The sequence below is a fragment of the Somniosus microcephalus genome, chromosome 23, assembly GCF_052327205.1.
Source record: "Somniosus microcephalus isolate GS21.2 chromosome 23, FLI_Smic_1.0, whole genome shotgun sequence".
In the NCBI taxonomy this organism is placed as follows: Eukaryota; Metazoa; Chordata; class Chondrichthyes; order Squaliformes; family Somniosidae; genus Somniosus; species Somniosus microcephalus.
In genome coordinates this window covers 18126950-18151673 of record NC_141009.1, presented here as the reverse complement: position 1 = coordinate 18151673, position 24724 = coordinate 18126950, and the positions used below count along the sequence as shown (strand labels likewise).

The 24724-nt window shown below is 41.6% G+C and overlaps 1 protein-coding gene across 1 annotated transcript; it reads left to right on the top strand.

Annotated features, from left to right (window-relative positions):
• Positions 1 to 2: 2 nt before the first annotated feature.
• On the top strand, positions 3 to 24330 carry LOC147101698 (uncharacterized). Its single transcript, XM_085965525.1, has 10 exons — positions 3 to 87; positions 8001 to 9694; positions 12294 to 12479; positions 12857 to 12935; positions 14502 to 14632; positions 15976 to 16204; positions 18478 to 18564; positions 19037 to 19102; positions 20357 to 20442; positions 23640 to 24330. Exons 2-10 carry the CDS (start codon positions 8029 to 8031, stop codon positions 23840 to 23842), a joined length of 2733 nt encoding a protein of 910 aa, XP_085821651.1. The 5' UTR covers positions 3 to 87; positions 8001 to 8028; the 3' UTR covers positions 23843 to 24330.
• The last annotated feature ends 394 nt before the right edge of the window (positions 24331 to 24724 follow it).

Here is a 24724-nt window from a genome sequence, read left to right as displayed (position 1 = left end):
GTTGCCAAGGGTGACCGCGGGGGGGTTGACTTCCGCTCCGCTTCTGCTTCCGGTGCAAGGTTTTAACACGTGGCGAGCGGCTGGAGGGTAAGTGGCGGAATGCGAATGGCTGAGGAGGGGGGAAGAAAAGGAGGCTTTTATTTTAATTTATTCCGAATGGTAACGTTTCCTGCCAACAGAGATGGTTTGTTTAACGTTTTTAAAATTACAAAAGTGCGGGACGTGGAGGCCCGTCGGTAACTTTCTGCATTTAGAGGTTGTTGTTTTTAAAAATGGCGCCTGCGGTCTCAGTGGTTGCAACGAGTTGACAACATCCGTCCTCTCACTCACTCACTCTCTCGGTAGTTTTCCCCCTCGTCTCAAAAGATGTTGGCGAATCAGCACCAGGTCTTAAGAACATAAGAGCAGGAGTAGGCCAGAATCGAAAAATTCTCAAGTTTCATGGATCATTTATTTACACATAGAAAGGGGGCGAACTAATGGTGAAAAACATTGAGTCGCTTCACTGAACTTGCTGTTACCCAGCAGTGGGGTCAAGCATTTTGGCAAGTGTATTGGAGCTGTGGCGTGGCTGTCTGAAATGGGGATGTTGTAGGTTTGAGGATCTGCAGTTTCTGAAGCTCCATCTAGTTGTAGAAATATGTACCTGCAGACTGACTGTCGCAGTGTTGACGCTGAAATAAAGATTGCGTGAGATACAGATCGGCCAGGAATTTTTTGGTGGGTAATAACAGGGAACGCCTTTGAAACTGACCGCACCTACAGGATTTTTTATCACCTGCGCATCCTAACGCAGAAATGCTGAAATTCACTGCTCCGACAAGCTGCGCTGTGGCAATCAGGGAAATCAGTGAAACTGACAGACTTGGGCTTTTCGACGCTAATATCGCTGTTAAATACCCCATTAAAAGTTAGATCTTGTTGCATTAGGTGTAACTGGGGTTTTAACAGTGTAGTGAGTGTTAAACAAATGTTATGGCCCTGAAAAACGAATTTTAATTTTGTGGAGTGTCAAATTTCTCCATTATAGTAATTACAATTTTTAAGAAACCCTATATTTACTTCAGGTTAATCTTTTCCCCATGTGAGAGCCCCAATCTTTGTTTTGCTCGTGAACATTTTTTTAAATGCCAGAATAAAAGGAGCTGCTTCACTTCCTGGTTCCCTGTCTTGTGAGAATTATGCATTGTGATTGGCTGCTCAGACCAGCTCGCGCTATGGAATTCCCATTAAACTACACTGATCTCAAATCTCAGTTCTTTGTGGGCAGCTTTCTTCGGGGCCAGCGGCAAACGCCTTTGCTTTGGCGCTGACCGCAAATTATGGGCCATCAAATTTGATAGGTTACTTGTTGCTCCCCTCTGGTGACACACAGTCAAGAACAAGTGTACATAAGAAATAGGAGCAGTAGGCCATTCGGCCCGTTGAGCCTGCTCCGCCATTCAATGAGATCATGGCTGATCATCTGCCTCAACTCCATTCACCGGTCCTATCGCCATATCCCTTGATGCCCTTATTTGTCGGAAATCTATAGACTTCTGTTTTGAATATACCCAATGACTGAGCCTCCACTGTCCTCTGGCATAGAGAATTCCAAAGATTCACCACCCTCTGTGTGAAGAAATTTCTTCTCATCTCAGTCCTGAATGGCCTATCCTTTATCTTGAGGCTGTGGCCCCTGGTTCTAGACTCCCCAGCCAAGGGAAACATTCTCCCAGCATCCACCCTATCAAGCCCTGTAATAATTTTGTAAGCTTCAATGAGATCCCCTCTCATTCTTCTGAATTCAGGAGAATACAGGCCTAGTTTACTCAATCTCTTCACATACGACAGTCCTGCCATCCCAGGAATCAATCTCGTGAACCTTCGTTGCACTCCCTCTATGGCAAGTATATCCTTCCTTAGGTAAGGAGACCAAAATTGTACACAGTACTCCAGGTGTGGTCTCGTCAAGGCCCTATATAATTGGAGTAAGATTTCTTTACTCCTGTACTCAAATCCTCTTGTAATGAAGGCCAGCATGCCATTTGCCATTCCTAATGGCTCGCTTCACCTGCACATTCACATTCAGTGACTCATGTACAAGGACACCCAGGTCCCTTTGAGCATCTGCATTCCCCAATCTTTCACCATTTAGGAAATACTCTGCCTTTCTGTTTTTTCTACCAAAGTGGATAACTTCACATTTATCCACATTATATACCATCTGCCATGTTCTTGCCCACTCACTGAGCCTGTCGCGATCCTCTTGAAGCCTCTTCACAACTGACACTGGCACCTAGCTTTGTATCATCAAATTTGGAAATCATTGATATAGATTGCGAATAGCTGGGGCCCAAGCACTGATCCTTGCGGTACCCCACTAGTCACAGCCTGCCATCCTGAAAAAGTCCCGTTTAGCCCTACTCTTTGTTTTCTGTCTGTTAACCAATTCTCAATCCATGCTAGTATATTACCCCCAATTCCATGTGCCTTAATTTTGTTCACCAACCTCTTGTGTGGGACCTTATCGAAGGCCTTCTGAAAATCCAAATGCACCACATCTACCGGTTCCCCTTTGTCTACTCCACTAGTTACATCCTCAAAGAACTCCAATAGGTTTGTTAAACAGGATTTCCCTTTCATAAATCCATGTTGACTCTGCCCAATCTTACTATTAGTTTCTAAGTGCCCAGTTATTGCATCATTTATAATCGATTCCAGCATTTTCCCAACTACTGATGTGAGGCTAACAGGTTTGTAGTTCCCTGTTTTCTCTCTCCCTTTCTTAAATAGCAGGGTTACATTTGCTATCCTTCAATCTGCAGGAACCGTTCCAGAATCTATAGCATTTTGGAAGATGACAACCAATGTGTCCACTATCCCAATGGCCACCTCTTTCAAAACCCTAGGATGTAGGTCATCCGATCCTTGGGATTTATCGACTTTTAGTCCCATTAATTTTGCTAGTACTGTTTTTTTTGCTAATAATTTCTTTAAGTTTCTCATTCTCGCCACACCTTTGGTTTTCTCGTATTTCTGGGAGGTGTTTTGTGTCTTCCTCCGTGAAGACAGAAACAAAGTATTTATTTAATTTCTCTGCCATTTCCTCATTCCCCATTATAAATTCTCCTGTCTCTGACTGTAAAGGACCTACATTTACCTTCCCCAGACTTTTCCTGTTCACATACCTGTAGAAGCTTTTACAATCCGTTTTTAAATTTTTCCTTAGTTTGTGCTCACATTCCATTTTCCCTTTATCAATTTCTTGGTCCCCCTTTGCTGATTTCTAAAAGGATCCCAATCTTCAGGCTGACCACTTTTTCTGGCCACTTTATAAGCTCCCTCCTTTGACTTAATACTAGCTTTAATTTCTTTTGTTAGCCATGGTTGGATCACTTTTCCTTTTGGGTTTTTATGCCCTAGAGGAATATATGTTTGTTGCAAATTATACCTTATTTCCTTGAATGTTAGCTATTGGATGTCCACCTTCATACCTTTTAGTGTAGTCTCCCGATCTACCATGGCCAACTTGTCCCTCATACCCTTGTAGTTTCCTCTGTTTAGATTGAAGACCTTGGTTTCAGATTGGACTACGTCACTCTCAGACTTAATGTAAAATTCAATCATATTATGGTCACTTGTCCCTAAAGGCCCCTTTACCACAAGATTATTGATTAGCCCTTTCTCATTACACAGTACCAGATCCAGAATAGCCTGCTCCCTGGTTGGTTGCTCCACATACTGATCCAGGAAACCATCTCGCATGCATTCCAAGAATTCGTCCTCCACACCATTAGTGGTAATTTGATTTGCCCAGTCATTATGTAGATTAAAGTCCCCCATGATTACCGTATTGCCCTTGTTACATGCACTTCTAATCTCTTGATTGATACTGTGCCCTACATTACCATTACTGTTTGGTGGCCTATACACAACTCCCACCAATGTTTTCTGCCCTTTGCTGTTTCTTAGTTCCACCCAAACTGATTCCAGTTCTACATCATGATCTGCTGAGCCAAGATCTTTTATCTCTACCGTACCAATCTCATCCCTTATTAACAGCGCTACGCCACCTCCTTTTCCTTTTTGTCTGTCCTTCCTAAATGTTGAGTACCCTGGAACATTCAGTTCCCAGCTTTGGTTACCCTGCAACCATGTCTCTGTAATGGCAATTACATCATACCCATTTACTCCTATTAGTGCCATTAATTCATCCACCTTGTTGCGAATGCTACGTGCATTTAGATAAAGTGCCTTCAATTTTGCCTGTTTTAATATTTTTCTGCACTTTGACCCTCTTTACTGTTGGCCTTTGTTTCTGCTAGTTTTGCTGACTACTTTTCTAACTTGCACTTCCAGCTTTGTTTCTCTGTTCTGGGCCCACACTTAGGTTCCCAGCCCCCTGACAAACTAGTGTAGTCTTCAGATGGTGAAGGATAATTTGCCTGAGGGGTGCAGATGTAATTCATGCATTTTAAAATGGTGCCCTTATTTTTATATCATACTTTGAGATATATATGCAATTTCAGCCTAGTATTTGAGTGGTCAACAATGGTCAAGGGGAAGGTGTGAAGGAAAAAAAGAGTGGTGGGTGTATGGCTGGAGGAGATCACTTAAGATGGGGCGAGATGAAGCTCTGCAAGTATTTCCGAGATTGAGGATAAAGATACTTCAATTTGCTGAAGCATGGGGAACTAGTGAAGCTTGGAAAAGTGTGATGGGAGTGTAGGTGTGGGCAAGCATGCACATTGCAACATTTTGGATGAGTTATAGTTTATCAAAACTGGAGACTGGCTGGCTAGCAGAGGCTTTTGTGAAATCGAGTCTCAAGCTAAAAGCGTGGACTACGGTTTTGGTGGTTTTTCAGGAAAGCGGACTTGGAAACAGAACGTGGGGAAGGGGCCTTGGCTTGGCAGTATGCTGAGGTTCTGTGCTTTTTGACCTGGCCTGAGCTGACAACCAAGGAGGTTGATGCACCTGGGTGATCGTGGGAAATTAAAAAGATAGCTTTAGTTTTGTCATTAAGGCAATCCATACAAAAGCTAGGAAGATATGGTAAACTTTTATATACTGTGTACAGTTTTGGTCTCCTTGCCTAAGGAGGGATATACTTGCCTTAGAGGGAGTGCAGACTGATTCCTGGGATGAGAGGATTGTCCCATGAGGAGAGATTGAGTAGACTAGGCCTATATTCTCTGGAGTTTAGAAGAATGAGATGAGGAGAAACTTCTTCACTCAGAGGGTGGTAGGTTTGTGGAATTTGCTGCCCCAGAAAGCTGTGGAAGCTACATCATTAAATAAATTTAAAACAGAAATAGATAGTTTCCTAGAAGTAAAGGGAATTAAGGGTTACGGGGAGCGGGCAGGAAATTGGACATGAGTCTAGGTTCAGAATGGTCATGGCCCTGTGGGTAGTGGAGTGGGCCCAGGGGCCGTGTAGCCTGGTTCTGCTCCTACTGTGTTCTAATTCTGTGTTAGATTTCAGGAGATGGTTTTATTCCTGTTCCTGGCTGGGGTGGAGATCGCCTTTACAGAAGGTAAGTACTGTACAAAATATAGGGACAGAGTGATCTCCTAGATGGGTCGGAGAGGAATTTTCCCAGATTTTTTTCTCCCAAATTGGCCATTGGGTCTTTATCTGGTTTTTCGCCTCTCCCGGGAGATCACATGGGTTCGGGTGGATGCGCAGTGATAGAAGATTTGAGGTTAGGATCAGATCAGCCATGATCTTATTGAATGGTGGAGCAGGCTCGAGGGGCCGATTGGCCTACTCCTGCTCCTATTTCTTATGTTCTTATGTAATGAGAGGTGATCTCATTGAAACATACAAAATTCTTACAGGGCTTGACAGGGTAGATGCAGGGAGGATGTTTCCCCTGGCTGGGGAGTCTAGAATCAGGGGTCACAGCCTCAGAATAAGGGGTCGGCCATTTAGGACTGAGATGAGGAGAAATTTCTTCACTCAGAGGGTGGTGAATCTTTGGAATTTTCTACCCCAGAGGGCTGTGGAGGCTCTGTGATTGAATATATTCAAGTCAGAGATCGATAGATCTTTGGATATTAAGGGAATCCAGGGATATGGGGATAGTGCGGGAAGATGGAGTTGAGATAGAAGATCAGCCATGATCTTACTGAATGGTGGAGAGCAGGCTCGAAGGGCCGAATGGCCTACTCCTGCTATTTTTTATTTTCTTAAATTGCTGGTTAGGCCTTAACCAGAGTATTGTGGTGCCCAGAATTGGACACGCTTTAGGAAGGGTGCCAAGGCTTTGGAAAGGGTGCAGAGGAGATTTACCAGAATGGTACCAGGGATGAGGGATTTCAGTTACGTGGCGAGACTAAAGAAGCTGGGATTGTTCTCCTTGGAGCAGAGAAGGTTAGGGGGAGATTTGATAGAAGTGTTCAAAATGATGCGGGGTTTTGATAGATAAGGAGAAACTATTTCCACTGGCAGGGGGGTTGGTAACCAGAGGGCACATTTCCGATAATTGGCCAAAACTCCAAGGGGGAAATGAGAATTTTTTTACACAGCGAGTTATGATCTGGAATGCACGAACTGAAAAGGTGGTGAAAGTAGATTCAGTAGTAACTTTCAAGAGGGAATTGGATATATACTGGAAAAGGGGAATTTTGCTAGGCTATAGGAAAAGAGCCAGGGGAATGGGATTTATTGGATAGCTCTTTCATAGAGCCAACACAGTCACAATGTGCTGAATGGCCTCTATAATTAAAGCTAGGAATTCTGGGCTTGATGTCAGGCAGGCATCCTGAGGATTGTAAGTACTTGTAAGTTTTGCATTGATGGAAAAGACTGGGTGGCATCAGTCAATGTGTCAACTTGATTCTGTGCTTTTACATGATATGGCTAAGGGAGGCCATATAAAGGAGGAAGAGAAAAGGGCCAATGAAAGGAGCCATGGCATCTCCTCTTTCTGGAGATGATCTTGGAGGCAGAGGAGGAGATGCCATTGGAAGCATTAGGTCTTTGTTGTGACAGATATAGCAAAACCAGGGGCGAGCAATACAATGGAGGTGGATTGCAGAGAGATGATGGCGTTGAAGTGGCACCAAGGTTGATGAGGTAGTTGATAGAGTGATCCATGGACACAATGGAATAGTACACGTTGAAGATAGTTTCATATTAATGGAGGCAGAGCTTTATTCATAAATGTCCTTTAGGGGAGGAAGCTTGCCATCTTTACCTGCTCTGGCCTTTGTGACTTGAGCCCCACACTGACATGGTTGACTCTTAACTGTCCTCTGTAGTGGCCTAACAAACCACTCCGTTGTATGCAATCTTAGAAGACCACCACCACCTTCTCGAGGGCAGTTACACATGGGCAATAAATGCTGGCCTTGCCAGCTGCACACACAAACTGAGTGAATTTTTTTTAAAGATTTAATCCGGGCTCTTGCTTACTATATAGTGAAAGAAGGTGCAATTGGGTGGGCTAAAGCTGAGTACAGGATCAGGCTGCCGCAGTCAAAAGGTTGCAAGCCTGTCGGTACTCTCTGTCTAGGCTGATACATGAAGAGTGGCCATTTGGATGATGCATCGGAGGTCGACCAGCACCCAGAGCTGTGACCCAACAGGAGACAACTGGCCAAACAAGTACTGCTGAATAAATACATGCACATATGCGCATAGTATATTAAAAATCTGGAGACGAGTGACGGTGAATAGAATTGAAACATCTCCCCAAAAGCAGAGGGGAATTGATGGGTGTTGCAGTTCATTGATTTCACTCGCCATCTAAATAGAACTCCTGCATTCGACATCTTATTTCAAGACGTGGAATAATTCTCCTCTGCTGTGCTTGAAAATGTGCAACACTGCTCAATAGAACAGGAGAATTTTTTGAATGGTCCTGTTGCAGGAATATTTCTTCTCAAAAGCCGCATAAAAGAATCTCGATAATTTGGCAGGGGAAAGCAAAAATCCTAAGAATGAAGAGGTTTTGTTCCATGCAGATGTTTTGTTTGCTAACGCCAATATTTCTTTTCATTTTTGAGAGCAGGAAGATAACGGTCGAGGAAGGCAGTACGATGCAAGATGTGGTACGTAAGAAAAAATGGAAACACAGTGACGACGCAAAGAAGAAGCGTTCTTCTTCCAGATCACTGGAAGATGATATTCTAGAGACTTACCAAGAGGTGCAAACTCCCAGGTTAGCAGGTCGTAGTGAAAAGAAGCGCAAGAAGAAAAAGAAAGACCGTTCCAGGTCATTAGGAGGATGCGATAGTTCAGAGACTGTTACGGTGGACACTGACCAGGACTTGCAAAGTCTCCAGTATGTAGGTGATGGTGAAAAGAAACAGAAGGAAAAAGCGAGGCACCATTCCAGATCAGCGGGAGCATGTGACGATTCAGAGGTGCAAAATCTCAGGTTAGTAGGTGATGGTGAGAAAAAACAGAAGAAGCCCCATCCCAGGTCAGCGGAAGGTGGGGATACTTCCCAGACGAGTACAGTAGAGACCGAGGAAGAGATGCAACATTCCAGGTGGTTGGGTAATGAAGATAACCAAAAGAATAAAAAAAAGCATCATTTCCGCTCGGCAGAAGTTTCCAAGTCAGCAGTAAAGACCAAACGAAAGCGGCAAAGTGCCAGGTTAGTAGACAGTGGTGTCAAGAAAAAGGGCCACGTCAAGGCCGTGAAAGAAGAAGATGTAAAGATTACTGCAAAAGAGACTCCGCAAGCAATACACAATCCCAAGTTAGTGGGTGGCAGAGATGGCCAAAAGAAGAAAAGGAAGCATTGTTCCAGTTCAGCAGAAGATGGGGATGTTTCTCAGTCTACTGCAGTAGAGATTATGCGACAGAAGCAGCGTTCCAAGGTAGATGGGGATGGTGAAAATCAAAAGAGAAAAAAACACCATTATCGGTCAGCAGAAGGTGGTAATGATTCAGAGACGGCTGCAGAGGATCCTCGCCAAGAGAGTGGAACTTCAGAATCTACTGACATCGATACAGAAATGTCAACCAAAAATCGCAAGAAAAAGAAAATGCAATTTGTCTCCCTCAATGATTCTGAAATTCTGCAAAAATCTATCAAGAAACGTAAAATAAGCGGTGTACTACCATTTGAAACTGTTGTGGAAGAAAGTAGCAGTGCAGACTTGCTAGAAAGTCTTGATAAATCTTTCAAGAAACATAAAGTAAAATGCAGTCCAGGTGGGATTGCAGAGATCAGAGCAGCGAGCCACTCTAAGGCTGTGAAAGCTTGTGACTTTGCCGAGATCGCTACGGAGCAAACAATGCATAATTCCAGCACAGTTTGCCAAGAAACTGTCACAACCTCCAAGAAGTGCAAGCAAAAGAAAGGCAGTCCGTCAGGATACAAGAAGTCTGACAGAACCAAGAACTTGAGGCAGGATAGACCTGTGCAGTGTTCTGCATTGAGCACTGAGAATACATTAGAGGCGGTCATCACAGAACTGAACAAGAGTTTGGAAACTCCAAAGAGGCGGAAAAAGAAGGCGCAGCAGCACATGTCCGAGCCCAACAACAACGATGGCAGCACAGCTGTCGAGCATTTTCAGGAGGAGGTGATACCTCTTTGCCAAGACACGCCTGAAGGCAAAAGGATGCAGAAATCACAATTGGTTCAGATGCTAAAGGAGTTTATCCCTAACGCGGAAAAGCTGGCAACTGAAACAGCGTACAGCATGTATAAATATGACCTCCCACGGTTTAAAAGGTTAAAGAAAGAAGGTAAGACTAATCCACACAGAACTGATGTTTTATTCCCTTAGCAGCAATACTGAGATTTATTGGCGAGCAATTTCTTGCATACTTTTAATTGTCTCAATTTTGAAGTTTCAGTTCAATAGATTGTGGAAACTGAGATTACTTACATTCCATATTTATTATATAAGTGTGTTAACTGACTTTCTCAATTGTGAATTATATAAAACATTTGCTTAGTGAGTGTGCAAGAACATGGCAGATGGAATATAATGTGGATAAATGTGAAGTTATCCACTTTGGTAGGAAAAAACAGAAAGGCAGTGTATTTCCTAAATGGTGAAAGATTGGGGAATGCAGATGCTCAAAGGGACCTGGGTGTCCTTATACATGAGTCACTGAAAGTGAATGTGCAGGTGGAGCGAGCCATTAGGAAGGCAAATGGTATGCTGGCCTTCATTACAAGAGGATTTGAGTACAGGAGTAAAGAAATCTTACTCCAATTATATAGGGCCTTGGTGAGACCACACCTGGAGTACTGTGCACAATTTTGGTCTCCTTACCTAAGGAAGGATATACTTGCCATAGAGGGAGTGCAACGAAGGTTCACGAGATTGATTCCTGGGATGCGAGACTGTCGTATGAGAAGAGATTGAGTAAACTAGGCCTGTATTCTCTTGAATTCAGAAGAATGAGAGGGGCTCTCATTGAAGCATACAAAATTATTACAGGACTTGATAGGGTGGATGCTGGGAGAATGTTTCCCTTGGCTGGGGAGTCTAGAACCAGGGGCCACGGCCTCAAGATAAAGGGTAGACCATTCAGGACTGAGATGTGCAGAAATTTCTTCACACACAGGGTGGTGAATCTTTGGAATTCTGTACCTCAGAGGGCTGTGGAGGCTCAGTCATTGGGTATATTCAAAACAGAAGTCGATAGATTTCTGACTAGTAAGGGCATCAAGGGATAGGGCCGGTGAATGGAATTGAGGCAGAAGATCAGCCATGATCTCATTGAATGGCGGAGCAGGCTCGAATGGCCGACTCCTGCTCCTATTTCTTATGTACGTCCTGGCATAGAAACCATAATGCAGCAGTGTTCCTCTACCTATCTACCTTGGCTTTTGTGAGGATGGGCTGAAGATGCTGTGTAAGTTTGACATTTTTTTTTTACAAAAGTGAAACCACTTTATGACAGAGCGTGGGTCAGAATTATTGCCCTCTTTGGTGTGCACAGAGCAGCTGCTTTGGAGGTCCTGGGTGAGCCGTTTATACCACACCGTACAGAAACTCGTTGTCATAAACATGCAGATGGACAACAGCTAAATTCCATTCTGCTTTAAATGATAACGGACACTTTATTTCATGACATTTATATAAAACAAAAACAATATTGCACCTCTTAATTTTGTTTAGTTATGAATATTTTGTTAGCCTGTGTGTCTGCTATTACCGCAGAGAAAGTTGTAATAAGTGGAGGTTAAAGGGGGCAAATTATTTAAAAGAACTACATCTCAAGGGCAGCGATTGCTCAAATTAACTTGTGCCTTTTACAGGGTTTCCACCAGCATTTGGAAGATCCTACATTGAAGTTTTGCTACTGTGTGTATATTTTTAACAAAACTTTACACTTCATCTTTTATTACCTATCATTTATTAAATCCTGTATTGGAAGGAAAATCCTTTTGCATTCAGATCGGAATTACTTTCAAAGTTAGTCGCTGTTATTCAGGCAAATGTCGGAGCTAATTAGCGCACAGCATACATCAAATGAAATGTATGACGAGTCGATCTATTTTTGTTGCTGAAGAGAGATATGTTGGCCAGGAGAGGCCGCTGCTCTTCCTCATACAGGAAACTTTCTGATATCCGGCACTGACGGGACCGAGCTGGTGCCGTACCATCAAAAGTGCCAGACATACCAGCGTTAATGTTGAAACATACGGAACTGAAAAGCTCCGTGTGAATCAACAAACCCTGTTGCTTAGCAACAGCTTCAAAACAGTCGGCTGCAGCTGCAAGCATCTCTAGCTGAAGCTGTTGCTATAGCTACAGACCTTGCAGTGCCTGACTGGGAAAAAAAAAGCACCGAGAACTAAAAAAACTTATAGAAAACGGCTCCTGATTTTTGCCGTTAGATCGAGTATTCCGGACATACAACCTCCGGATAAACCAAAGTTTCCTGTAATAAGGAGGATCTTTTATGACCGCCTAAACAAGCAGACAGGCCTCATCTGACAATACACCATTCCTTCAGTATTGCACTAAATTGTCCACCTAGATTATGTGGTCTGGGCCTACAGTGGGGCTTGAACCCATAACATTCAGCTAAGGCGAGTGGTACCAGCTCAACCAAATGGATCCTTGATGATTCCTAATATCTGTTATAAATTGCACTTCATAAATTTATTCTGTGTTACTAGCCTGCCATATTTTGAGGTATCTATTTATCCATTAAACTTGATCAGGAATGTTCCACTGATGCAGACCAAAATAGATGGTCAGGTCTTTGCAGCGCTGAATCTTTTCGCATCCCCGAAAATAAGGGGAAAGAGGTGAATTTTTAAAAAGATTTTTCTTAATATGGATTCTGGTAATTGCTATAATCTTTTTTGTTCTTTGTGTAGGAATTCCAATCCGACAAGGCAAGTTTACCAAGGAAGAGAACCAGCAGTTGCAGAAAAATGTAAAAGAATTAATGGAGCTAACTGGAATTGAAAAGGAATGGGAGTTTTTCCATGTTCCTGAGTCCCTCGATGAGATGATGAGAATAAAACGACTGAAAATGACTAATTTATTCTGTTGCAGAATAGGTATATCTGTCGTTTTAGTGTAACTTTTTTGTCAACACAATTCTACGTAGCAGGGATGGATCTTGTATATTGTTGAACTTTGCAGTAGATTAACGTACAGCATCTGACAACTATCACGCCTGGGTATTTTTAACGATTGCACCCTTCTTCTTTCAACTGTGTGCTGGTTTTTGCATCGATGCGTGTTATCCCCTTGTTCTCTTCCAGCTACGTGTTAATTTCTCCATCTACATGTTAATTTCTCCTTTAAGCCTGTTAACCGATAGCGATTTCCAAATTTTCTTCCATTGATGCCAGGAATGTTTTACTCAGTTTGACTTGGCCTTTCTTTCGTCCAAAGTTAAATTAATGTTGCATATTTGAAACTCTCTTCATAGCTGAAGGCATTCCAAGACCGTGGAAGTGTGTTTATCAGCGAGCTAAAAAGATGTATGATCCTAATAGATGCAAAGGCAGGTGGGTTAATCTGGAATACCTCACCTCACGTACCAGTCATTTATGGTTTAGCTGTTTAATTATTTGAGTGTTGGATGTTCTTTTCCAAACGATGATCAGCTTCAGCAATAACAAAAATTGCTAGAGATTGTAAAATTTAATTCGGGGCTTGCTGGTTTTGTGTGTGCTGATCATTGGTGTGAATGTTATGTCCCTTATTTCAGTGATGCATTGTATTGGTGTTCTCATTCAATTAAGCAGTGCTTTTTTTTGAATCTGGGGCTTTTGATGCTTCCTCTGCTTGATCATGTGATGTCCCTCAAAAATTGATCTTTTTTTGCTAATTTTCTCCCCTGCTCCTGCCCCCTCCATCGCCCTAGTTACCATTCTTCACGTGTGAGCTTAGACGGTTAGCATTTACAAGTATTTCTTTGTGAGAAGTATCACAGCTAAATCTGTCCTCACTTTCCAGCAGGGAATATCAGTAAGTAGGAAACCTAGGGAACTGAGAAGGATATGCTGATGGGGTAAGGTGAAGAATGGTGGGAGGAGGCTCGCGTGGAGCATAAACACTGGCATAGACCAGTTGGGCCAAATGGCCTGTTCCTGTGCTGAAAATTCAATGTAATTCTATTTGGTCCCCCCCCCCCCCCCCCCCCCCAATAACTTAGGGTGCTAATGCCGGTAGTAATACACCAAATGAGATTAACTAATTTGGCGCAAACTGAGAATAAAGCCTAACACTGTTTATGTTTGGCTCAATTATGCACTACTTTTACCAGCTGAGCCATTGGCGAACCTCTGCAAAAGAACAAGTTCCTGATCTCAACCAATCTATAATGGGGAAATGCTGTGTCGAGGTCAGATGCCTCCTCACAGGAAGTGAAAGCGTTGAAGGTCACTCTGGGTTATGCTTGTGTATCTTCTAGTGGGAAGATATAGTATAGAATCAGATATTACCAGTGACCAGAGTGATGCATTGTGTTCGCTTGCGAACGGTTCAGCAGACCTGGGCCATAGTTGTTGGAAGTATTGAAAATGAGGACAGATAAAACATTGATAGAAAAGGTGATTTATGGTTGGTGTTATTTTGAGTTGGACTTTCTTTTGACGATCACCTTTGAACGTTCTTCGATGCAACTGCCAGGCTGCACTTACTTGAGCAATGTGACACACAGTTAATATAAAGTTCCCCGACGCATTGTTGCAGTAATAACATTGGTTTTCAATTTCAGGCTGTCCTCTTCAAATGTAGATAAATCTGGCACCTAATTGTTAAACTTTGTGCTGAGTTTGATTATGCAGACCTTTTCTTGATCTTAAAAGTACTCCTTTTTAAAAAAAAAAAAATCCCTCCCATTCATAGGAAAAGAACTTCTCTCAGCATTCCCTAACCCCATCCCGGGTCTGGCCTGGATGTTGACTAATTTGTAGTTGGAAATGTGTGTTTGATCACACTGTGCACAACATCAGTAAACAGCCTTGCTGGGCTGAGCTCTAGTTTCTGGCACTAGTTGTCCTTATTTGTTACACTTTTTTGCAGTTTAGTGAGCCTTCCGAGATTAACTGTAGATGTATTGTTACTAGATACACAAACGAAGAATTGGAGAAACTGAAACGCTTGCAAATTGTACACGGGAATCACTGGAAGAAGATTGCCGAACTTATGGATCGTAGTGACACATCTGTTATAAGTCGAGCAAAAACAATAAAGAGCTGTAGGTTAAATTCCTAAAATGTTTGGTTTTTTTCACCATAAGTTCAGTAAATATATAGTCATAACTCTTGGATAACTATAGTATCCTTTTAATATAAAATTAAAGCTTAAATTACATTTTAATGGGAATACAATAAATGTAGAAATATTTTGTTTCAGGGTATTCATGTAATTCTGCTCTACCTAAAAGCTGACCTGAAATCTAAGCTTCTTTAAGATCTGAACATTAAGTTTACCAAATTTAAGTATTTAAAAGATGAATAGGTTGAAAATAGTTGAACATATGTTAGACATTTCTCAGTGTTAGCACTCTTGCCTCTGAACCAGAAGGTCATGGGTTTAGGCCCCGCTCCATAATAAGTAATCTCAGTTGATATTTGTATGCAGTACTGCCAGAGTGTTTCGTTGTCAGAGGGGGACGTTTTTGGATGAAATGTTAGACTGAGGCCCTCTCAGATAGGCGCAATAGATCCCATGGCAAGAATGATAGACGAGCAGGGTGGGTTTATGTAGTGTCCTGGCAAATATTTAACCCTCTACCACCAACACCACCAAAACCAGATTATCTGATCATTTATCTCGTTTGTGGGTCCTTGCTGTGCACAATTTGGCTGCCATCATTCCATACATTACGACAGTGGCTTTGTTTTTTTTAATTGCCTGTGAAGTGCTTTGGGACACCTTGAGGTTGTGAAAGTGCTTTATAAATGCAAATTCTTCTTCATAGAATCATAGAAACTTACAGCACGGACGGAGGCCATTCAGCCCATCATGCCTGTGCTGGCTCTTTGAAAGAGCAGTCGTGCTTAATCCCACATCCCCGCTTTTTGGCTGTAATCCTGTAAGTTCCTCATCCTCAAGTCCCTGTCCAACTCCCTTTTAAAATTATTTATGAAATCAGCTTCCATCGCCTTTTCAGGCAGAGCGTTCCAGATCCCGACAACTCCTCTGAGTGAAATCATTTCTCCTCATCTCCCAATTCATTTGGGATCTGATAATTGGAGAAGCTTTACAGCACAGGATCAGGTCTTTCGGCTCAAATGGTCTATGCCAGTGTTTATGCTCCACACGAGCCTCCTCCCACCCCTCTTTGTCTAACCCTATCAGCCTATCTCATATTGTTCAAAAATGACAAATCTAAATAGTTTATTTTACTTTTATTTATAGTAATGCTGGTATTGATGTACCACATATATCCATAAATAAATTCAGCAATGTAACAATACTGTACTGAGAAACACAAGGTTTGATGAATTGAAATTCTAATTGTGTCTAGTTTCTTGTTGGATTAACCCGGTATGGCCAAAAAGAAAAATACCTTAAATGGATTTTCTTTTTCAACAGCTTTGAGTACCGGACCCTGGAGTAAGGAGGAGGAGAGGGCATTAATGAAGATAATGGAGCAGGTTATGAAAAGCAGGATACAAGAACCACCCCTTGATCTAAGGATCACAGCTTCGAATACGGACGCGCTTGTTTCAATCTTGCGTGAAAAACTATACAAGGGAATTCCTTGGTTTGCAGTTGCAGACCAAATGGAGCACAGAAACTGGCAGCAGTGTAGGCAGAAATGGTGAGCCAATAGTTTGTGTGATTCATAGTGAAGATTTTCACCCTTCTAAGTTTTGGAAGCATTCTGGTTGTAAAAGTTAGCAGAACTCTCTCCAATTAAATACAATGGTGAGGTACAGCACAAAACACAAAGTGAACTTGAGAATCCTCTCAGTATTTCTGCAGACCTTGGGCTATGGCCCTGGGTTGATAAATCTCTCGTCTAGAAAATACGCCATGGTGACCGAGAAGCTGTTGTCTGTTCCATGACACACAAGTCTGTCGTCCATTTCATGACAAGTCTGCTGTTGGATATAAGGCAGTCCATGGACTATATATCACAAGTACAAGCGTTTTGTCAGCTATGCTTTGTTATGTTAGTTTGCTGGGGTTTGGGACAACTTACTCTAATGTTGGTTACAGTGTATCTTTTTGTCACATTGCAAGCAATTCTGGAATTCTGTTATAACTTGCTTTATAACCAGACTATAGTTACAGGAAACTCTCGATTTACCGGCACCTAAATAACCGGAAATCTCTGTTAACCGGCAAAATTCAGGAGTAGGTTCAGGTAAGTTTTACTTCATATTAGTGGCCGTTCCTGGATCTGTGGCCGGGTTCCTGCACCTGTTGCTAAGCAACAGGGACGCTTGGATCTTGTGGTCGGGTTCCTGCACCTGTTGCTAAGCAACAGGGACGCTTGGATCTTGTGGTCAGAGTTCCTGCACCTGTTGCTAAGCAACAGGGAAGCCTGGATTTGTTGCTGTGTACGGAGCTCTGTACCTTTTACTAGACCTCTCTGAAATCCGGACTTTTTGATAAATCGGCACCACACCGGTGCCGGATAAAAAAGAGGTTCCTGTACTCCTGACTACAATTTTTACTGGCTGGATTTTTTCTTTTTTTGAAACACTAGACAATTACAAGATCTTTTTACTGTTGAGAACAGTTAGCCAATATTGAACAAATGGAATACTTTTCAACAACCATTTGCATTTATATAGCGCCTTTAACGTAGTAAAACATCCCACACCGTTTAAGTTACTGCTGCAGAAGTTACTCAACAAGCTTTTTTTTCATCTCGTAACTATGCTTTGACACACCCAATACTTTGCAAATCAATTGTAGACTTTTAAGAGCTGGGCTGCTAAACAAATTCCTGTAGATGAGACGAATACACGCAGGCTTCCCTTAATCTTTCCCATCAGCTGAGAGAGGAATGCCAATTGGCTTCTCTTGCCTCGCTGCAAGGCCTTTGTTTTTTAAACCAATTACACAAGACTTCTGCAAGTAAGCCCTAGTCCAGCACTCAGTACTGGAGTGCTAGGAACGCCACGTGTACCTGGAGATGTGTTTTAGAAGAAACATAGATAAATAGGAGCAGGGGTAGGCCATTCGGCCCTTCGAGCCTGACCCGCCATTCAATATGATCATGGCTGATCCTCTATCTCAATACCATATTCCCGCTCTCTCCCCATACCCCTCGATGCCTTTTGTGTCTAGAAATCTATCTATCTCCTTAATATATTCAGTGACTTGGCCTCCACAGCAACCTTTCAGTTTTCTTCCAAGAAGTGCAGTATATTCTGAACTAGCTTGCTCAGTTAGTAACGCTTCTGCCTGAATCAGGAGATTGTGGGTTCAAAGCCCACTACAGATTTTTAGCACATGACAGACACTGCACGGCAGTACCGAGGGGAGGGCTGTATTATCAGAGGTGCTGAGACATTAAACCGAGGCCCTACCTGCCCGCTCAAGTGGAAGTAAAAGATCCCAAGGCACCATTCAAAGAAGTGTGGGAAGTTCTCCCAGTGTTGTAGCCAACATTCCTCCCTTCACCAACACCATCGTAAACAAATGATCTGGTCATTGATTCATTTGGTGTTGGTGGACTCTTGCTTATGCTTGCATTGGCTGCTGTGTTTGTCTACATAATAGTGATTTGACTAATTAGTAGTGATTAAACATAATTTGAAAGAAAACTGGAAGTAAGCCAGCTATGTCAGCACCTGACGGTATTAAAATACAATTCATATGTGACCCTGGAGAGAGAATCTGGAATTTGAGGGAGTATCTGGACCTCTGCACAAGGGATGCATGTCAAATTGGTGCAGTGTAATTTGATACCTTGGTTCAACAAGGTACCCAGCTAAAGCCAGCCATTTGCTGCTAGGATTAAATCCCTTGGTGCAATATGGTTGTCTGCTGTGCCATCAAGTCACCACATTTAAATAATCGGTGTCTTTAAAATCCCCAAAATGTAGCAATTTTAACTTTGTTTTTATATTGTGACAGGATGAGCATCCTGACTACAAGAATGTCTGGCGGGCTGATATCCTTCAGATTGAATCGTTCCCAGACAAAAATCAATCTCATCAAAAGGTAAAAAGTGCAGTTAACACTTGTAAGAGGCAACAAAAAGTAATATCATTGAAGCATTCATACAATAAAGCAGGAAGCTCAATTGCTGAGTTAAATACCCAATAGAAGTAATTGTAGGGTAAGAAGTTTAATTTGACAACAGGACTGCTGTTGATAAGCGCCTGTCCTCCAGTGTACTGTGCAAATATTCTAATTGCAGAAATTGAGGTCCTCTTAAAAAATTATATAATTATTGCTGTTTGCTTCATCAGACTGTTAGACTTTAGTGTATCACTTAATTACATATAGTCCACAGCTTTGGGCTACTAAATGTTTTAGACCATTCCGGCTCTGTTGGTGCTCATAAGTGATAGCACCACTCATACTATAACTGGATGTTTTCTAATTGCTTTAAAAAAAAGTAATTTTTGTGTGATTTGACAAACGGGTTGCTGACAAACTAGGCAAGAACCCTATCCATTGTATTTTGCAGATTGTACCTGTTGGGTGTTGATGACGTTGGTGAAGTGGACTGGGAGGAACTTTGTAACGTTGTTGGGTAAACAACATTATCATTATCTTTTTCATGTTCATAATGTAGTAACAAAGATAATGGCCCAGAAATAACTATAAATTACATAAAATAACTATTTTAAACAATTTAAATTTTTGAAAAAATTAATTACATTTTCTACCGGGGCTAAAAATAAACTTACTTTAAAGAAAGGTATTTAAAAATAATAAACCTGTGGGGAAAAATGTTTTAATTTTAATTAATTCACCACTTACCTTGTTAAAAGCAGGCCTTGCACCTACTTTTTACATGTGTAACTCCTGGAGACTTACCCTCCCGGAGAAACCTGCAAAAAAAAAACGTAAGTTCCGTGCGCACGCGCTGCCTCCCCGGCGCACGCGTTCGATCTCTGAACCCTTTCCTTTAAGGGAACGGAAATTCCGGTTTCCCGCGCATGCGCAATTCATGCACGAAACCGGCACTTCCATTGGGCCTATGGGTGAGTACCCCGTGCGTACTCACCCGCGGAGACCCGAATTTCTGGGCCAATAACAGCAGTGGGTGCACATAATTGGCTTTGGTGTCTAAAAACTAATGGGGGTGGGGGGAAGGTTACCAGTTTGGGGTCCCACTGCTGACCACTGTCCAGTGGAGTGATGGCCATTCTATTTATTAAAAAATCCTCTTGGGATATCATTTTTAATCTACAGTTATTGCAATGCTCCAATCTCGTGCCATCTCATCTCAGGCTCCAGATGATGCTTATAAGCCCAGCGATTGCTATTGTTGTTTGTGACTGTCTTACTGCTCCCAATTATCTATTCTCATAGTGTAGAGCTGCTATTGCAGCCCTCAGTGGTGGAATAATACTTGTAATACACTCTCATAATTGTTTCTAGAACTGGAAGGAGATTCTGCAGTATATTTCTGTTGCTACTGGTAAACTTCATTCACTTGTCCGATGTGTATACAGTATCTCATTACTGACTCTGATTTAAGAATTTGCATAGCTTTGAAAATCTGAATTTACCTTCTGTTCCAGTGGCTTCTGATTCTTGCAATTTTCCTGCCTGAATTTCACAAAATAAAATTGGAAATAAAGTTCTGCTTTTCCACAGTCAGTCATGATCGCATTGAATGGCGGAGCAGGCTCGAGGGGCCGAATGGCCTACTCCTGCTCCTATATCTTCTATGTTTCTAGTTGAATGTGGATTTTAGTATTTATGTTATTACAGGAATGTTACTGTGATTAACAAAGAGCTGTTGTGTACAATTGTGTCCTGTTTGTTTTTTTTCTAGAGATGTTCCTCCTATATTCATTCAAAGGATGTTCTATAAATTGAAAACCCGCTATGTACCTGATTGGCCCAAGAAATCCTTTGGCGGTCAGTATCCTAATTCACAGACTGGCTAGTTACTGCTACTACTGCGTTTTATGTTTTTTTTAACGTTCTGCCCAGCTTCCTTTTTTTAAAAAGAGAGAGCAGAAGAAGATCTTCCGATGGTTCAGCTCGTTGAGGCAGTGAGCAGCTGAGCCATAGGTCGCAGGTTTAATCTCGGGTGTGTCTTGGTTGATCTCGGCTAAGGCAGTAGTTGGGTGCTATAATTGACCATGGCATAATTGTTTCTAGAATTGGAAAGGGACTCTTGCTGTATTTCTGTTATTACTGGTTGATGCGCCATCAATTACTCAAAAGACTGAGGTTGAGCGAGTAACAATCAGGCTTTTATTAACTAAAGAATGAAGGTCTAGTCTCGAGTGGTCGACCCGTCCAGAATACTAAGGGACTGGGAGGTAGTCACTTATATACGTGGAGTAGTGGGAGGAGTCAGCCGAGGCATGTCCAGACCTGTACCTAGTGGAATACACATACACATACAGACACAGACAGGTATGACAGTGGTTTACCACACTGGTGACCTTCATTCACTTGTCAGTAATGGGAAGGGTCCCGCGCAGGCCGCTCACCGGCTTTTACATTGTAAATACCGCGCATTAAAAGAAACGGGTTACGCAGAACAAAGCGCAGCTTACAGGGAACATAGCTTGTCAGATACATATATTGTATCTCACTCTGTGTTGAAACACTAGCCTTTTGATTTTAAGAATTTGCTTTACAGTTTTGAAGATATACATTTATTTTTGTTCCATTGGCTTGTAATTCTCAGAAAAATGTTTCCATGGATTTCACTACATAGAATTGGAGAAATGGTGGGAAAACAGAACTTTCTCCATTCACATTTTTCCAATCGGTTGCGAAACTGAGTTATCCCGGCTACTTCACGTCAATCTGTAACTGAAATTGTTTTGTATTGATATGAAATGGTAGCAGTAGTCAATAGTATCCAAAGGAACTTCATCACATTTCTGCAGGAGAAAAGCTGCGACAGCAGTTAGCTGTATGGCTTTTGATGCTGAATGTATGTGAGCAGTGCCTTGTACACTCATAATTCCCAAATCCTGTTTTTACACTTCTTTGTGCTCTTTAAATTGTAGCGTTTCATTGTAGCCTTTAAATGTTTGTATCTGTGTGGTGATATTTTCATTTACCAAGGCAACCAAGCAGCTTAATTGGGGCCTCTGTAAAGTCCATTGAACAGGTTTGTGTGCGGTTTGGGTATTTATTAGCTCTTTGTAATGTACCGTGTACCAAAAAATAAAGCCTTGCAGGTTGTGGGACAGGCCCATTCGTGAGAACACCTGTTAAACCACTAAAAGGGAAAGCAGTCCTTGGCTGTTGACATCATTTGGGGAAAGCACTTAATAGAGGATAGAACTGTAGTAACAATGTCTTGACCCTTGCAGTTTTGACACCGAATCTAATAAGCCAAATTGTACAAGCACTGTGGTGCAGGGCTAAGATTCTGGCAACTGAGTTGGAGTGGGAACAGATGTACTAGTATCTCAATCCAATAGATCTCATATAAAAGTTAAGAACCCTTACTGATTGTCTGCCATGCTTGTTCTGAGCAAGTATCCAAACAGGCTCTTTTAGGAAGATTAACATGAAATATGGGCTCAGGTTTTGCGGTAGAAATAAGAGTGAGGCTGTCAGCGCTCACCGTTATTAAGGAATAAATTGGACTGCAATTTCCGGCATCTGCACATGCGATGTTAAACGCGGAAATCAAGGAGCTGCTGTCTAAGTTGCCCTGCTCCTCCACAAGCTTCGCTACACTGGTATCTCACCGAGACACTCGGCATTAAAACACACAAAGGTCATGAAGCTGTGGTACTTACCCACTAAACACACCAGAAAATGTTAGGGCTTGTCCATTCAAGTGTAAGTGAATTTTTAAGCATGATCAGTCTTGATTACTACCAAACAACCTCTCTGGCACTGAAAATGTATTTAAGTGTGAAGTCTCATTCCTTTGGATTTTAATTATTGTTAGAGATTTTTAAAAAATTAAAATAAAATGTTTTTTCTTTCTATCTCCTCTTTCAATCCCATCCATCTTTCCCCCTCTTTATTTTGCTTTCTGTACCTGATTTTACATTGAATTAAATGTTCTAGCTTGCACTTCCTGGTTCAGACTGTGTGTGTCTCTCAGTAAGGATCTGATTGTTTGAAGAGACACGCTGTTGCTTGCTCTGCTTACACAGATCCCCTGTAAAGGGTGCCGCGCTGAAATGGCTCTCTAATTACCGTAGGTTGCCGCGAAAAAGTCTGTGGGCAGTTGTAAGCATAATGGGCGGCAAGTGCTGTTTGTTCGCCACTAACCACAAAATCCGGGCCATAAGGTGCACCAGATTACTAATGGGCAGCAATACTTACCATGCCCTAGCTTCCTCACTAACAAACTCCTAAACATTGCATGTTGGCTTCTGAATTTCGGAATCCAACATTTCATTCTGTTTATTATATAAAACCAGTGTCTGGTTCATCTGAAAATGAATCTAAATTCAGATTTTCTGCTGGTTTGGGCAAACTGCCCCTTTTATTCTAAAGATTGATTTATTGAACCTATATAGCTAGAAAAAGTGGGAGCCATTATCCTGACTGCTGTTGCTCTCTTGGATGTTGGTATTTACTCAATGTGTTCACTACTACTGTACCAACAAAATTCTGAGTGGAAGTACAAGTTGTTGGGGTAGTTCTTGACCATGTGGGATGTTGAAGAGTTTGGTTGGTTTAATATACAAAATGAATAATTAATTTTCTTGAATTTGAATCCTGAACAACATGGTTTGTAAATCCGGGGCAACAGTATAGATGTTGCATTGTGCTGCACATCCCACTGAAATGACAAACTGCCTCATGCTGCTTTGCAAATTCAGTAGTACAAGCAGTTATTGCAATACAGTAATTAGTTACGTTATCTTGCACAAAGGTAGTTTTAAAGACTGTTTGTCAGCATGTCCAGAATGTTGTTCAAGATGTGACCATTTGATCTTTATTCACATTCCCGTTTAATGCAGAGATTGCTTTTGGATTGCCTAAACTTTTGTATTTGTTTTGTGAAAGCCCACAACTGAAATTATAAGACTAGGTCTATTTATAATTTTTAAAAGACAGTAACCTGAACAATACGAAGTAGTGAAAAGTCAAATTTAACATCTTTCTTTAACTTTTTATAGGAATTGTGGACTTCCTGTATGAGCAAATAATTCCACAACTGGAAGCACGGCTACGGAAAGAAAAGGTCCACCAAATTGGGATCGGAGTGGATGGCATTTATCAGCCACAGCAACATGTGTTCAAATTAAGTGATATATTTGATGATGATGATGATGATGATGATTGGGAAGATGAAATTGAGACAAAACACCCATTGGAATAACATACTGGAACATCACTACAAACTCCGGTTGGAGAAACTGACTGAAAATGTTATCCTGCAGAGCAAGAATTTCTGCAATGTCTGTCTTGATTCGTGCTGATGCTACAATTTTGAATGAAGTACAGAGGATGCAAAAATGTTGACATTGTCCATTAGGCTGTTTTGCTGTGCTGTCTTTAAAAGATATGCTCATGTTACGCTGACTTTCACACTGCTGTGGTCTCTTTAGACTTTTTATTATTCAACAATTTACTGTAGGCAAGGTAGATTCCTACCAAGTGATCATTGTTGAAAAGGTTAAATCTTTCAGAAAATATGCAGAAATAATGTGGAAATACAAATCCTCAGGCTCTGCTCATGAACAATTATAACTACAATGAGAAGCATGACACAAATAAATTAACACTCTTGGATCTCTGATGAGCTTGTGTAAATGTTTTTAAGTTTAAAATTTTATGTAGTTTGAATAAAAATGTTTTTATAATGTCTGGGATGTTCATCTTGGTACCTTACAAATGTATGTGATGAAGAAGGAGACTTACTAGGAATGTCAACATGAAATCTGTGTTGCTATTCAACTACTTGGCTTAATGTCTTGTATGAGCAAAATGATCATACATAGTAATGTATCACCATTAACATCTCCTTGATTAATTCCTAGTTCAATTGGGAAACCGCCAGGATTTGGCATGAAATCTAGGATATGAAACAAAAATTGTAAAAGGGAGTTGGACAGGGACTTGAGGATGAGGAACTTGCAGGGTTACGGACAAAAAGCAGGGATGTGGGATTAAGCACGACTGCTCTTTCAAAGAGCTAGCACAGGCCGAATGGCCTCCTTCCGTGCTGTAAGTTTCTATGAGAAAGGCTAGTGGAATATTG

Coding starts and splice junctions, on each gene's coding strand:
- LOC147101698 (XM_085965525.1), top strand. CDS start 8,029: ATGCAAGATGTGGTACGTAAGAAAAAATGGAAACACAGTGACGACGCA. Junction 9,695..12,293: donor TAAAAGGTTAAAGAAAGAAG/GTAAGACTAATC, acceptor TTCTTTGTGTAG/GAATTCCAATCCGACAAGGC. Junction 19,103..20,356: donor GAACTTTGTAACGTTGTTGG/GTAAACAACATT, acceptor TTTTTTTTCTAG/AGATGTTCCTCCTATATTCA.